Source organism: Rhinatrema bivittatum, chromosome 7 (genome assembly GCF_901001135.1).
Source record: "Rhinatrema bivittatum chromosome 7, aRhiBiv1.1, whole genome shotgun sequence".
Classification (NCBI taxonomy): domain Eukaryota; kingdom Metazoa; phylum Chordata; class Amphibia; order Gymnophiona; family Rhinatrematidae; genus Rhinatrema; species Rhinatrema bivittatum.
Window position 1 is genome coordinate 45342636 of NC_042621.1, and position 14896 is coordinate 45357531.

At 44.6% G+C, this 14896-nt stretch overlaps 1 protein-coding gene across 1 annotated transcript in view; it reads right to left on the minus strand.

Annotated features, from left to right (window-relative positions):
• Positions 1–14896, minus strand: part of VPS4A (vacuolar protein sorting 4 homolog A) — a 192183-nt gene that overhangs the window by 63990 nt on the left and 113297 nt on the right. Inside the window, exon 7 of the mRNA XM_029608314.1 lies at positions 3035–3183. Within this exon, the coding sequence (XP_029464174.1) occupies positions 3035–3183 (149 nt within the window). The remainder of the gene's footprint in view (positions 1–3034; positions 3184–14896) is intronic.

The following is a 14896-nucleotide window of genomic DNA, read 5'->3' on the forward strand; positions in this document are numbered from 1 at the left end:
CCCGAGTATGAGTCATGGCAGTATGGGAGTGTCCTTTAGAAGTATCTAAATTCCGTGATAATAACAACATTAAGATCACTTTCCATGATCAATTTTCCAGTGGTATGCTGCACTAAGAGTTGGTGTACTTGCTTAAAAAATACAGCCTGATCTTTATTGGAACCATAGAGATTGAGAAGAGTAAGCTCTGAATCATTTATCTTAATACAAAGCAATATATATCAACCCTGTGGATCTTTGATACACCGTGTACATTCAAAAACCAGTTTAGAGGCGAAAAGGATGCCTACCCCCACATACTTAGCCATTTTGTTATTTGCAGAATAATACTGATTAGCATATTTGGAAGACTTCATGAGGCAATCATGCCTGCTTGAGAGATGAGTCTCCTGGACAAATACTATATCTGGAGATGAGACTCCCAATTCTTTATTTAAAAAAAAGACCGTTTTTGTGGGGAGTTTAATCCTTTAGCATTGATTGAGATGAGTTTTAAATCCATCATAGCTCATGTATTACTGGTCAGAATATGGAAAAGAAAACCCCCATCCTCATTTCTCAAAAGCAGTGAACAGGATCTGCCTACACCTTCAATTAGTGACATGCAGACATGGATATAGTAATATTTGGAGAGGCTTATAATAAACCTCCTGGAAACATTATGTAGAGGCACTCTTAACCATAGAATAAACAAGATATTACAGAAATTAGTCCAAAATATATTGTACTCAATGTTGACAGCATGAATTCCCTGGGAACTTGAAGTGTCCCCTACTATTTTAAGTAAGCCTGCATAACCCTCCGCACAGGCTTGCATCATCTCCTATATGGGGGAGTCTGAGTGTCACTCACATACGGTGAGTCTCTCCACCTTCTCCCGCTTCCAATTACAACAAATTATAACTAAGTGCACAGCAAACATGTAAACATCTATATTTAGGAACAAGCAGTGAAAGCATAAAAATTGAGTAGAACAATAGATAAAATACTGCGTAAAATATGAATACTGTCCCTTGGCACCCTGGTAATTAAGAAGATTATTCTTCACTCCTGCCTTAGATGGATGGAAAGTTTCAAGCAGGGCCTTGGCTACTGACGGAGCTTCCAGATTGGCGGCATAACCTATTTCTTTTGCCTGCACGCTGCCAGGCCAGGTACGGCAGCCGTGGAGCTGTGCCCCCGGAAGCTGCGACCAGCTCCTGTGAGCTTGTAAAGCCACATGTAGCAAGTGTTGGCAGCGCTTCAGTAGGTACCAGAGCTTTGTGTATTATACCTTCCAACACAAAAGAAAGCCCAAATGGGTGCAGCCACCGATATTTTATATTTTTGGTGCAAAGAAATGTAGTAATTTCCCAGAAAGACTGTCTACTTTGCAGGGTGGCGGTTGAGAGATCAGGGAAGATGGCGATATCACTGCCCTCCCATGACCACGCGCTGCGTGCTCTGGCTGCCATAGCAATCATCTCTTCTACCAAGTAATCATTGAAGCACACAGTTATGTCCCTAGTGCGGTTAGGTTGTGGGGCTTTGAGTGCCTGATGTGCCCGATCTAACTTTATCTCTGGGGGATTATAATTTTATCTCTGGGGGATTATAATTTTCCGTAGTATGAGTTTCGATTAGCATTTGGTGGCAGAATTTTTGGATGAGGGCGGTGCAGTTTTCAGTGGCCTCAGCCTCGGGGAACCCCCGAAATCGGAGATTACTCCGGCTTGAATGGTTTTCTAAATCAGCGATTTTAGATACCAGCTGGGATGTCTCCGATAGCAATGCTTCATAGGCACTTGTATTTGTATTAGTTTGCTCTGCTTGATTATCGATGTGCCCATCCAGCTCGTCAACGTGATGCCCCATGCATGTTAACTCCTCCCGCATCTCCTCTATATGGGTTAGAAGCTCTTGGTGATACAATTTAATATCTGTGCGCAGATTAGCAAACCATTCGCGAAATTCTGCCCAAGATGGGTGATCCAAATCTGGAGCGCTCAATTGTTCAGAGCCAGACTTATGTACATCTGGGCTGTAAGCCTGCGAATTGGCGCCATCTTGGGTCTCGGCAGGGCCTTCTAGCGCACGTTTCCCCTCTTTAGTAAAGGAGAAACGGTTGAAATCAATATTTTTCTTTTTGGTTGCCATGACGAGATACTTAGCTGTATTTCCCGAGGGGTTTAGGATGTGAATTGATGTTGTTTAAGGGTAGATGTTTGCAGATTAGCCGGGAGGTGGTGGGAGCTCAGAAATTAAGCTGCCATCACAGCTAGTGACGTCACGGTCCCCCATGAATTGACAATTCTGAAATCAATATGGTATTTGAAGCTAGTTTGCTGTTATGGAAATGCCACTCCTTTCTTCAGTGCGACTTGTTAAATGGCTTTTGGAAAGCTGAGCCCACATTTATATTTAGAATGTATTTGATGACATTTCAGTCACACTAGAATATGGATCATACTAGCCCTGGCCTCCGAAGCACGTCTTCCAATGATAGACACTAGATCCCTTAATTAACTTCTGCTGATTCATCTATTGTTTATACTCTTCATTTATTGCCTCCCTAGGCCTTATTTTCCAGCGGTCCTCGCTTCCAAGTTTACTATCCTTGTTGAATGTAACTTTGCTCTTCCTGTTCAAACGATTTTTTGTTACAGTTCCCCTATTCGATGTAAACCGATCTGATATGGTCATCAACCATGAAGGTCGGTATAGAAAAGTGTTAAATAAATAAATAAATAAATAAATTTCTAGAGGCCACATATGATGCTGCCAGGCAGCACTCAAAGAGGTCTGGTCAATGGAGTCATGAGGGCACAGGAAAAGACTCACCACAAAGAAAATCAACCATAAAGAGAGTAAGGATGAAGCCCTAAATCTGAAACCAATGTGAAAGGGGGAGAAAGAACTAAGCCCAGGACCAATAAGAAAGGGGGGAAAAATTGAGCCCAGGTCCAATGAGAAAGGCAGGAAAAGAACTGAACCCAGGACCAGTCAGAAAGGGAGAGAAGGAACCGAACCCAGGACCAATGAGAAGAAAAGGTACCTTGCATCTGAACCAAGAACTCGGTTTTGATCCTACGGGCAGCCTCACTCTCATTCTCATTTCGGGAGCCACACAGAGAATCCACCTCATCGATGAAGATGATGGAGGGTTTGTGCTGCCTTGCCAGCTCGAAGAGATTCTTCACCAACCTGTGGGTTACAAGACTCAGTTACTCCAAAGCCAAACCATCATCAACTTGCATGAACAACACTGAGCTTGCAAAACATACCCTACCCCTGACAAAACCTAAACTTACACAGAGTTTGGAGAGTATGAAAGTTATGCAGGTATTCAGCAGCACTTATCCAGATAAGTCTTCCCCTGAATACACCCAGCTTTAGGAAAGCAATTTTCCACCCAAACTTACCTGGCTAAGTTAACCCGGCTAGTTGTGAATATCAGAACTAGCCAGATAAATTGTAATCATGCCCTCTGCTCCCTTATTTTTATCCAGCTAAATTTTAACTGGACAAACCCTTCTGAATATCACCCTCTTAAAGAATACCTTCTCCATCGTGAATATTTAAAACACTTCACTAAGAATATTTCATTCCAGCCAACTACTATCTCAATCACAGTCCACTAAAAAGTACTCATCTTAGCACCATCGGAACCATCCAAACTAGTTAAACACCTGCTGCTACTAATAACATCTTACTCCATCAACCACCTCATCCTCCAACCACCCAACCCAGCTACACATCTTACACCTACCATTAAAATACTTCACTCCAACCACTTCAACCATTCACCTCACACCAAACATCTCCTAATACCACAATCAAACTGTTTACCAAGAATTCATTCCAGTCATACACCACTTCAAATCATCCAAACTAAATGCATCATTCTTTTCAGCACAAAAGGAAAACTGGTTCTTACCTGCTAATTTTCGTTCCTAGAACACCACAGATTAGTCCAGATGCCTGGGTTTTGCATCCCTACCAGCAGATGGAGGCAGAGAATAAAAATGTTTCTGACACTGCAGTCCTTTAGTGCTGATCTATACCCAAGCCAAGATGAAAGCAACTCTAAAACTTAACTCCCCTTCTAACTCGAGCGGGGAAAATGGTGACGCCCTCCATCACCAATGGGTTTGAAAACCTTCTAATCTTTCCAATAAAAAAGGGGTGGGATTCTGGACTCATTTGTGGTATTCCAGGAATGAAAATTAGCTGATAAGAACCAATTTTTCTTTCCTGTTCCTACCCCAGATCAGTCCAGACGCCTGGGATGTACCCAAGCTTCCCTAAACCAGGAAAGAACCCGAAAGACCAGCTCGCAGCACACTCTCCCCAAAACTGCATCTCCTCCGGCACCTGAACATCTGGTAATGTCTAGTGAAAGTGTGAAGACCATATCATTGCCCAACATATCATGTGGAGAAACTAACAAACTCCTCCCAGGAAGCAGCCTGCGCCCGGGCAGAATGTGCCTTCAGACCCTCAGGGCTCACTTGTCCTTTACATATATATGCTGATACTATTGCTTCTTTTAGCCAGTGCGCGATGGTAGCTTTCGATGCCTTACCTCCTTTTTTCACACTACTAAACAGCACAAAAAGGTGATCGGATCTCCGAAAACCATTAGTAATCTTCAGATACCGCAACAAAGTCTGCCAGATATCCAATAAGTGGAGTTCCTTCACATTTGGCTTCCCTACATCCAAATTTTGAAACACGGGAAGCTCCATTGTCTAAGGTAAAATGGAGAGACAACCTTCGGTAAAAAGGAAGACACCCTATGCAACAATATTCCATTATCAGATATTTAAAGGAAAAGATCCCTACACGATAGAGCCTCAATTTTAGAGATCCTTTTGGCTGAACAAATCGCCACCAGGAAAACTGTCTTCAGGATAAGATCCTTCAGCGATGCTCATCTTAAGAGCTCAAAAGAAGCTCCACAAAAGACTCTAAGGACAAAATTAGGTTCCATGAAGGGGGACATCTTGGAAAATGGACGACATCCAGATGCAAAGCCAGGGGAGCCCCACAAATCTTATCTTGGAAACAGGTTAAGGCTGCTACCTGAACACACAGAGAGTTATAAGTAAAATCCTTCACCAGACCCTTCTTTAGGAAGGCCAAAATATGAGATACTGCAGCACACAGAGTCCAACCCTTCATCAAGACACGTCTCAAACATTCTCCACACTCTGATATATGCCAGGGAAGTGGATGGACTCCTGGCTTGAAGTAACGTAGTAATGACCGGTTCAGAACATCCTTTCAACCGCAACCGGCTCCAATCAAAAGTCAGACTGCAAGACAAAAGCAATCTGCTTTATCCAAGAAGACTGGCCCTTGGCGAAGTGGCCCCTACCACAGAGGAAAAACATACAGCAGTATCTCCACTGGCCAAGGAAGAACCAGAGCATCAAGACCTTTGGATTCAAATTCTCTCCTATAACTGAAGAACCAATTTGCCTTGGCATTCCAATGTATCACATCAGATCCAGCTGAGGGTACCCAGATGAGATCAATGGCCTCCATGGACAGTTCCCACTCTCAGAATTTAGCTCCTGTTGGCTGAGAAAATCCTCTTGGACACTGTCCACTCTGGCCACATGAGACATCACTAGATACTGCTCTGGCCTGACAAAAAACTCCTAGGCCTCCTGAGATACCATGCAACTCTTCTTTCCGCTTTCACAATTGATGTATGCTACTGTCGTCGCATTGTCCAACAAACCCACACTGCACAATTTTGCATCTATGGAAGAAAGGAAAGCAAAGCCCTGCATACTTTCATCTCTAAATGATTTATTTATTTATTTATTTATTTAACGGTTTTATATACCGACGTTCATTGGGGATATCACATCGGTTTACATTAAACGAGAAACTACGATTGATAGATCATAACACTTCTTCCGCCGACCACAGACCTTGGACAGCCTGTCCTTGGCAAAACAGACCTCCCAACCCTTCAGGCTGGCATCAGTGGACATTACTACCCAATTCGGAACCTCCAACTTCACTTCTCCCTCCAGATTAGGACGAGATAGCAACCATGAGAGATTGGACCTGGAACTCCCCTGAAGCTGAAGCTCTTCCAACTGCAGACTCCACCTGGACAAGAGTACCAACTGAAGAGACCATATGTGAGCAAACACCCAATGTACTAAATCCAGAGTAGATGCCACCCAGGACCTGCAAATAATCCCAGACCCTGGATATTGAAAGACAAAACAATCAGCGAACCTGGGCTTGCAATTTCATCACCCTGCCTGAAGTGAAGAAAACTTTCTCCACCCTGGTGTCAAACCCCCAGGTACTCCAGCGTTTGGGAAAGAACCAAATTGCTCTTTTTCAGATTCATGACCCAGCCCAGAGTCTGCAACCTCCGCATGACCCGCTGAAACAACTGTTGACACTCGGACTCCGATTCTGCCTAGATGAGCCAGTCATCCAAATAAGAGTGAACTAAGACTCCATTCTTCCATAGTGCTGCAGCTACCACCACCATAACCTTGGTGCACATCCAATGAGCCATCGCCAATACGAAAGGAAGCACCTGGAACTGGAAGTCTTCTCCCAGAATAATGAAGTACAGGAACCTCATGCTCTGGTCAAATGGATATGTGCAGATAAACCTCTGTTAAATTCAACAATGCCAGGTATTCTCCTTTGCGGACTGCTATCAGTGTACGCAATATCACCAATCGAAATCGCGGCACCCAAAGCACAGCATTCTTTTTCAGATCCAGAATGGGCCTGAAAATACCCTCCTTTTTTGAAACCAATGCTGGGGAGGAGCCGGCTGTCGTGGTACATGTGGGCACTAACGACATAGGAAAATGTGGGAGAGAGGTTCTGGAAGCCAAATTTAGGATTTTAGGTAGGAAGCTGAAATCCAGAACCTCCAGGGTGGCATTCTCTGAAATGCTTCCTGTTCCACATGCAGGTCCCCAGAGGCAGGCAGAGCTCCAGAGTTTCAATGCATGGATGAGACGATGGTGCAGGGAAGAGGGCTTCAGCTTTGTAAGGAACTGGGGAAACTTTTGGGGAAAGGGGAGACTTTTCCGAAAGGATGGGCTCCACCTTAACCAGAGTGGAACCAAGCTGCTGGCACTAACTTTCAAAAAGGAGATAGAGCAGCTTTTTTTTTTTTTATTTGTAAAATTTTTTATTGAAACGAAAGAACAGGTGTAACATACCATATATGATATCAGCAGAACAACAGAACACAGTCCATTAATGCCACATAGACAAATATAAACTGTCATACATTAGAATCTGCGACAGAAAACAAATCAGCAGTCTGCATATTAGAGGTAAACAACCTGATATGATATCAGTGCGGTAGTGTAATATACCTAGTCCCCTCCCTCCCCCCGCCCCAGCCTCAATGGTGTGTAGTTTAGGAAAAGGTAGTGAGTGCCACATCACAAAGGGGCAGATGAATATGTCTAAACAAAAGGTAAGAAAAAAGGGGTCACCACGAACCCGGAGAGTCAAGGGTTGTGGACGAGTGCCACCGTTGGTAGGGGCGCCATATGTCAAAACGTGAAATCTTTTTGTGCTTAAATGCTGTTATGCACCCTGTGTTGCACGTCTGCTTTTGTGGGAACACTGGGGGATTTCCACAGACGAGCTATTTCACAACGGCAAGCAGTAAAAACAAAGTGAGCCAGTCTATTTTGATCCGCAGAAAGCCCTATTACTTTAGCGCCCAATAACGCCTGCGCAGCCATGGGCATTGGCATCCCCAGCAAGAGATCACACAGCCAGTGAAATATATCACACCAGAGCCTCTGCAATTTAGGACAATCCCACCACATATGGTAGTAACTACCCACAAGCGAACATAACCGCCAGCACTGGTCTGGGTAGAGAGGTGTAAACTTATGTAATTGTACGGGTGTCATATACCACCGATATAGTACTTTATAAGAGTTCTCAATGAGCGAGGCTGCTATGTAGCCTTTACCCATGGTTTGAAAGAGTTTTCCAAATTTGTGGGGTCCAGGACACCTGCAGGTCCTGTTCCCACAATAGCTGGAACTTATAGCTAGGTAGTGACTGGGGTAGTAGCATTTGATATATCTGAGACATAGCCCTTGAACAAGTGTTCGCCTTCTCACATAACTTTTCAAAGGCGGATTTGCTCAGAGTAAAGATGCACCGCCAGCATATGAGTCTTCGCAAAATGGGTCAATTGAAGATATGGGTATATGGCGGAGTCAGGTAGGGAGTAAGCTCGCTGTAAATCAGGGAAAGAACGCAGGGAAGTGGAACCCCAAATGTGCCCCCAATGATGAATACCTCGTCTCTTCCAAATGAAAAAGACGGAACTCTCAAAACCAGGGCGAAAAGCCTTATTGACGTATAAATTAGTACTAGAGTGGTATTCCCTGTTACCCACCAAGGTGGAGCGATACTTATGCCACAATTGCAGTAACATTTGGGTAGTGGGGGGAAGCACCACAGCCGGGTCGATTAACCAAGTAGACTTGGGCTGCCAGAGAAGGCTTTGGATAGGGATAGACCCTAACAAGGTCTGGGCAAAGAGGACCCACGATTTAGGACGTCGAGTCATGTGCAAGTCCACTAATTTTTTAAACTGAGCAGCCCGAAAATAGCAGGAAAGATCTGGTACTCCAAGCCCCCCACTCAATTTTGATCGCATAAGCACCTCTCTGGCAACCCTTGGTCTTCTACCCGCCCAAATAAAGGTCATGCAGCTCTTTTGCCACTGCCGAAGCAGTGAGGGAGGGACCAGAACTGGGAGGGTCTGAAATAAATATAGGAGTTTTGGCAAAATATTCATTTTGAAAACCGCCATTCTGCCCAGCCATGAGATGTGATATCTGCTCCATTCTTCCATATCCTTATCTATTTTTTTCCATAAATTTGCATAGTTTATGGCAAGTAGGTCCTGAGTAGTGCTCAACTGAATCCCCAAGTATTTGATTTGGGATGCAGCCCACTTAAAGGGAAACAATTCCTGCAAACGACTGACCAACCTGGGTGAGATGGTGAGGTTAAGAATCTCAGATTTGTCCCAGTTAACCCTAAATCCTGAGACACCACTGAAAACATCCATTTCGCTCATAAGCTCCTCCAAGGAATTCTCCGGATCAGTTAGGGTTAATAAGATGTTATCAGCATAAAGGGATATTTTTATAGAGGTAACACCGAACTCTACACCAGTGATACTAGGGTTGCAGCGTATGTTAATGGCAAAGGGTTCAAGGAAAAGTGCAAAGAGCAATGGGGATAAGGGACAACCTTGCCTAGTTCCTCTTTGGACATGGAAAGGCGAGGAATAGCCCCCATTAACCTTTAAACAGGCTCTAGGAGAAGCATAAAGTTGGTGCAGCCAGTTCAGAAAGAAGGTACCAAATCCCATGCCCTCCATCGTTTGAAAAAGAAAAGGCCAATGCACCATATCGAACGCCTTCTCAGCGTCGATGGATAAGGCTAGAGCTGGGATGTGCTGTTTCTGTGCTGCCCAGATAGCATCAAGGATTCTATGTACATTGTCCGCAGTGGTTCTTCCTGGGATAAACCCCGCCTGATCAACATGTACCAATTGAGCAATAAAGCAATTCAGGCGAGTGGCTAGAATTTTAGCTAGTAGCTTAACATCTACATTTAGGAGGGAGATCGGTCTGTACGATCCACAAACAGTTGGGTCTCACCCGGGCTTCGCCAATAACGTAATCCCTGCTGTATTAGCTAGAGCGGATAAAGGAGCCCCTACCCGTAGAGAGTTAAAAAACCTTAGGAGAAGGGGCGACAATGCCGTAGCAAATTTCTTATAAAACCTCGGGGTATAGCCATCGAGCCCTGGAGATTTTCCCAGCTTAAGAGAGTTGATGGCCTCCTCCAGCTCTAAGGCTGTAATGTCCTTATCTAGAAACTGCCGTTGTGCAGTCGTTAAGGTAGGAAGTGGGGTTTGGGCAAGATAGGCTGCTATGGTACCCTCCTGTATGGTGGGATCACAACTGTACAACTGAGAGAGTAGAACTGTTGGAAACGCTGCCTTATGGAGGAATCATCTGTAAGTAGCTGCCCCTTATGATCTTTAAGTTTAGAAATAAAGGCTTGGGATTGTTTCCGTTTGAGAGTTTGGGCTAGGTATCGACCGGCTTTGTTGCCACCTTCAAAAAATTTTTGTTTTGCGAGCTCTAGCTGATGAGCGATTTTTGCTGCATCCAGAGCCATTATTTTGTCTTTGAGCTCCTTAATAGAGCCCTTCAGGGAGGAAGAAGCCATACCTCGCATATGCGTTTGTTCCAGCTTCTGTAAGGTGGTTAGCAATTTTTGGCGTTCCCCCTCCTCCTGTTTCTTAACATAAGTTGCACGAGCTATTAAGGAACCCCTAATAACACATTTCATACATTCCCATAGTGTCCCCGGGTTAATGTCTCCCACGTCATTAAGTCGGGTGTACTCCTGTATTTCTGTCACCAATTGTTTTTGAAAGGCGCTATCTTCTAAAAGAGAGTCATTAAGGCACCAATATTTATGGCCAGGGTCATGTTGATTCAAGCGCAACCTAAACCAGACAGGAGCATGGTCAGACCACACGATAGGTTCAATATCCACCTCCCGTACAGCCGTGATTCTCGTTTTATCAATCAAAAACATATCTATACGAGAATAGGTATCGTGTGGGGCTGAATAATAAGAATAACAGCGAGAAGAGGGAAAGCGTGTACGCCAGACATCCACCCCCGCAATCAGGTTGATAATGTGCTTAAGAGCCTTCTGAGACCGGATGGAATCGGAGCTATTCCCAGTTGAATTGTCTAAATGCGGGTTAAGTGTTAAATTAAAATCGCCCCCCAAAATGACACTACCCTCTGCTTTATCCTCCAAAACTGAATATAGCATGCTATAAAACTCTGCTTTGTGAGAATTAGGGCCATAAATCGAGCAAAGTGCAAAAGCTTCCCCCCCTAGAAGCACATTGAGCAGGAGATAGCGACCTTGTGGATCAGGATAGGAGCCTCGGAGCTCAAAATGTACAGTGTTACGTATGAGTATTCCCACCCCAGCATATTTCGAATCTGTTGTTGCCGCTGCCCAATATTGGTTAGGGAAAGCAGTAGAGCGCAAGAGACCCTCATAGAGTTGCCTAAGATGAGTTTCTTGCAGGAAAATCACATCAGCAGATAACCTCCCCATCTCCTGGAACAAGAGCCGACGCTTGCGCCCCGAGTTTAAACCTTTCACATTAAGTGATGTAAATGTCACTAGAGACATGGATAGTGTAACCAGTCCCCCACCCAAGCTCAGTATCCACTCCAAACCCCGTTGAGGCGGGACAGCCTGTGATACTACGACGAGATGAGGAGATCTCTGGCCCGCCAAAGTCAAAAATAAACCCTACCACTCCAGAACAGTGAGTAAGCCCCCAAATAGATCCACCCCCCTACCTATCCTGATAACAAGACACATACATTTGAGGCAAACCTCCCCTCCCCCCTCCCCCTCCATCCCCAAAGGTACCCAGGAAGGAAATTCTCGTTCCTGGAAAGAATGGGAGGAAATCACCATACCGGGAAACGGATCCTCCCTTCCCCAGAGCCTTAAAAGAAGTTATAAACAGTAGCTAACATAGCTTAAACTGAGATTACCCACGTAACAGCATAACCAGTTAACCCGAGGAGCAAAAGAACTCCTGCATGTCCCTGCGATAATGCAAGAAACTAGATCTTCACTGAAACAGTACAACCAAGTGATTCAGGTAGGTGTATCCGAGTGCAGATCTCCACTGATGTTTCTGTGCAACCTATGGCCTCCTTTAGCGACTCTTTGCCAGCGAGGGGCGGCAGGCTTGGAGGTCGTAGCAGCAGCGGTTTTTAAGCCTGGAAGGTCCACCGACAGTCCTGCCTCTTTCAAGGCCTGTATCGCTGCATCCAGAGTGCGTACTTTAAAGGAACGGCCTTCAACTTGGAACCATAAGCTGAAAGGAAACAGCCACCGGTAGCGAATGGATGCTGCAGATAAGGCTGAGGTGATGGGCCGAAACGTGAAACGCTTCCTTAAGGTGCTAGATGCCAGGTCTGCGTAGACAGAGATCTCATGATCATTCCAGGCCCAGGTGCGGTGCTTTCTGGCTGCAGTAGCAATTTGTTCTTTATAGGTGAAGGAGTGAAAACAAACAACTATATCCCTTGGCTGATTACCACTCCGTGGGCCCAAGGTCCGGTGTGCTCGTTCAATCCGGGGATCAGGGGTAGCAGATCCTCCGGCGCCTCCTGCATCTCCAGCGTCTCCAAGGATCAAAGTACAGATCTGCTGTATGACAAGTGGGCAGTCGGAGTATTCGGCTGTTTCAGGGACTCCCTTGAAGCGCAAATTGCACCTCCGGGACCTGTTTTCCAGGTCTTCCAGTTTATCTTCTAGCTCCCCCTGAGGTTTGGAGGGCTGCCACCTCATTAGGCTGTTGGGTCCAGCGCTCCTCGTGGTCATCCAACCGGGATGCCTGCGGCAGAGATCAGCATGGTCCTCTCTCATTTCTTGCAGGGTAACAGCAATTTCTTTTTTGAAAGACTTAATGTCTTGCCTGATTTCCAGGAACCAGGAGCGCATTTCAGAGCGAGATGGCAGCGACGATTCCAGGGTTTCTGAGGTGCCCTCATCACCCCCGGAGCCCTCCGAGTCATGTGCGGCCGCCATTTTGGGATCCTGCAGGGCCGGAGCTTCTCCCCCTTTAAGGTAGGAAAATTTCTGAAAATCGATCGGCTTTATTCTCGCCGTCATGTGCCCGCTATCTTCCGCTTCCAGAATCGGGGTAAGGGGCTCAAATTCGCGTGGGCAATCGCGGCGAAAAATTGCTAAATAGCTCCGGGGAACGGGAGCTCCGCTAAGAGGCAGCCGGCATAGGAAGTGACGTCACTTCCTCAGAGCAGCTTTTAAACTAGAACAAGGGGGAAAGCCGACAGTCACTCAGCAGTGCATGGTTCGGAGAAATGTATCCTTGAAGGATACTAATGAAACAGGAGAGTTAGGGCATCCCAACAGAGAGGTTCCATTAAAAGCAAACATAGTTCATATGCCTACATGTAAAAAATCACCAAAGCTAATGATTTCCGAATTATCCCAAACAACTGAAAAGCAGGTTGTTAAAACAAGCAAAAACCACACTTTGAAATGTCTGTATGCCAATGCCAGAAGTCTAAGAAGTAAGATGGGAGAGTTAAAGTGTATAGCAGCAAATGAGGAGATTGACATAATTGGCATCACAGAGACTTGGTGGAAGGATAACCACCAATGGGACAGTGCTCTATCAGGGTACAAATTATATCGCAATGATAGGGAGGATCAACTTGGTGGGGGTGTGGCACTTTATGTCCAGGAGGGTAGAGAGTCCAACAGGATAAAGATCATACAAGAGAGTAAATGCTCAGTAGAATCTATATGGGTAGAAATCCCATGTGTGTTGGATAAGAGTATAGTGATAGGAGTATACTACCGTCCACCTGGACAAAATGGTCAACAGATGAAATGCTAAGAGAAATCAGGGAAGCAAACCAATTTGGCAGTGCAATAATAATGGGAAATTTCAATTACCCCAATATTGATTGGGTAAATGTAACATCAGGACTTGCTAGAGACAAAGTTCCTGGATGTAATAAATGATTGCTTCATGGAGCAATTGGTTCAGGAACCAACAAGAGAGGGAGCTATTTTAGATTTAATTCTTAGTGCAACGCAGGATTTGGTGAGAGAGGTAACGGTGGTGGGGCCACTTGGCAACAGTGATCATAACATGATCAAATTTAAACTAATAACTGGAAGGGGGACAATAAGTAAATCTGCAGCTCTAACACTAAATTTTAAAAAGGGAAACTTTGATAAAATGAGGAAAATAGTTAGAAAAAAAACTGAAAGGTGCAGCTGCAAAGGTTAAAAGAGTTCAACAGGCTTGGACATTGTTTAAAAATACAATCGTAGAGGCGCAGTCCATATGTATTCCGCGCATCAAGAAAGGTGGAAGGAAGGCAAAACGATTACCGTCATGGTTAAAAGGTGAGGTGAAAGAGGGTATTTTAACCAAAAAAACATCCTTCAAAAATTGGAAGAAGGATCCATCTGAAGAAAATAGGATAAAACATAAGCATTGTTAAGGTAAGTGTAAAACATTGATAAGACAGGCGAAGAGAGAATTTGAAATGAAGTTGGCCATAGAGGCAAAAACTCATAATAAAAACTTTTAAAAATATATCCAAAGCAAGAAACCTGTGAGGGAGTCGGTTGGACCATTAGATGACAGAGGGGTTTAAAGGGGCTCTTAGGGAAGATAAAGCCATTGCAGAAAGACTAAATGAATTCTTTGCTTCCGTGTTTACTAATGAGGATGTTGGGGGGGATACCAGTTCCAGAGATGGTTTTCAGGGGTGATGACTCAGACGAACTGAACGAAATCACTGTGAACCTGGAAGATGTAGTAGGCCAGATTGCCAAACTAAAAGGTAGCAAATCACCTGGACCGGATGGTAGGCATCCTAGGGTTCTGAAGGAACTCAAAAATGAAATTTCTGATCTATTAGTTAAAATTTGTAACCTATCATTAAAATCATCCATTGTACCTGAAGACTGGAGGGTGGCCAATGTAACCCCAATATTTAAAAAAGGCTCCAGGGGCGATCCGGGTAACTATAGACCAGTGAGCCTGACTTCAGTGCCGGGAAAAATAGTGGAAACTATTCTCAAGATCAAAATCGTAAAGCATATAGAAAGACATGATTTAATGCGACACAGTCAACATGGATTTGCCCAAGGGAAGTCTTGCCTAACAAATCTGCTTCATTTTTTGGAAGGGGTTAATAAACATGTGGATAAAGGTGAACCGGTAGATGTAGTGTATTTGGATTTTCAGAAGGCGTTTGACAAAGTCCCT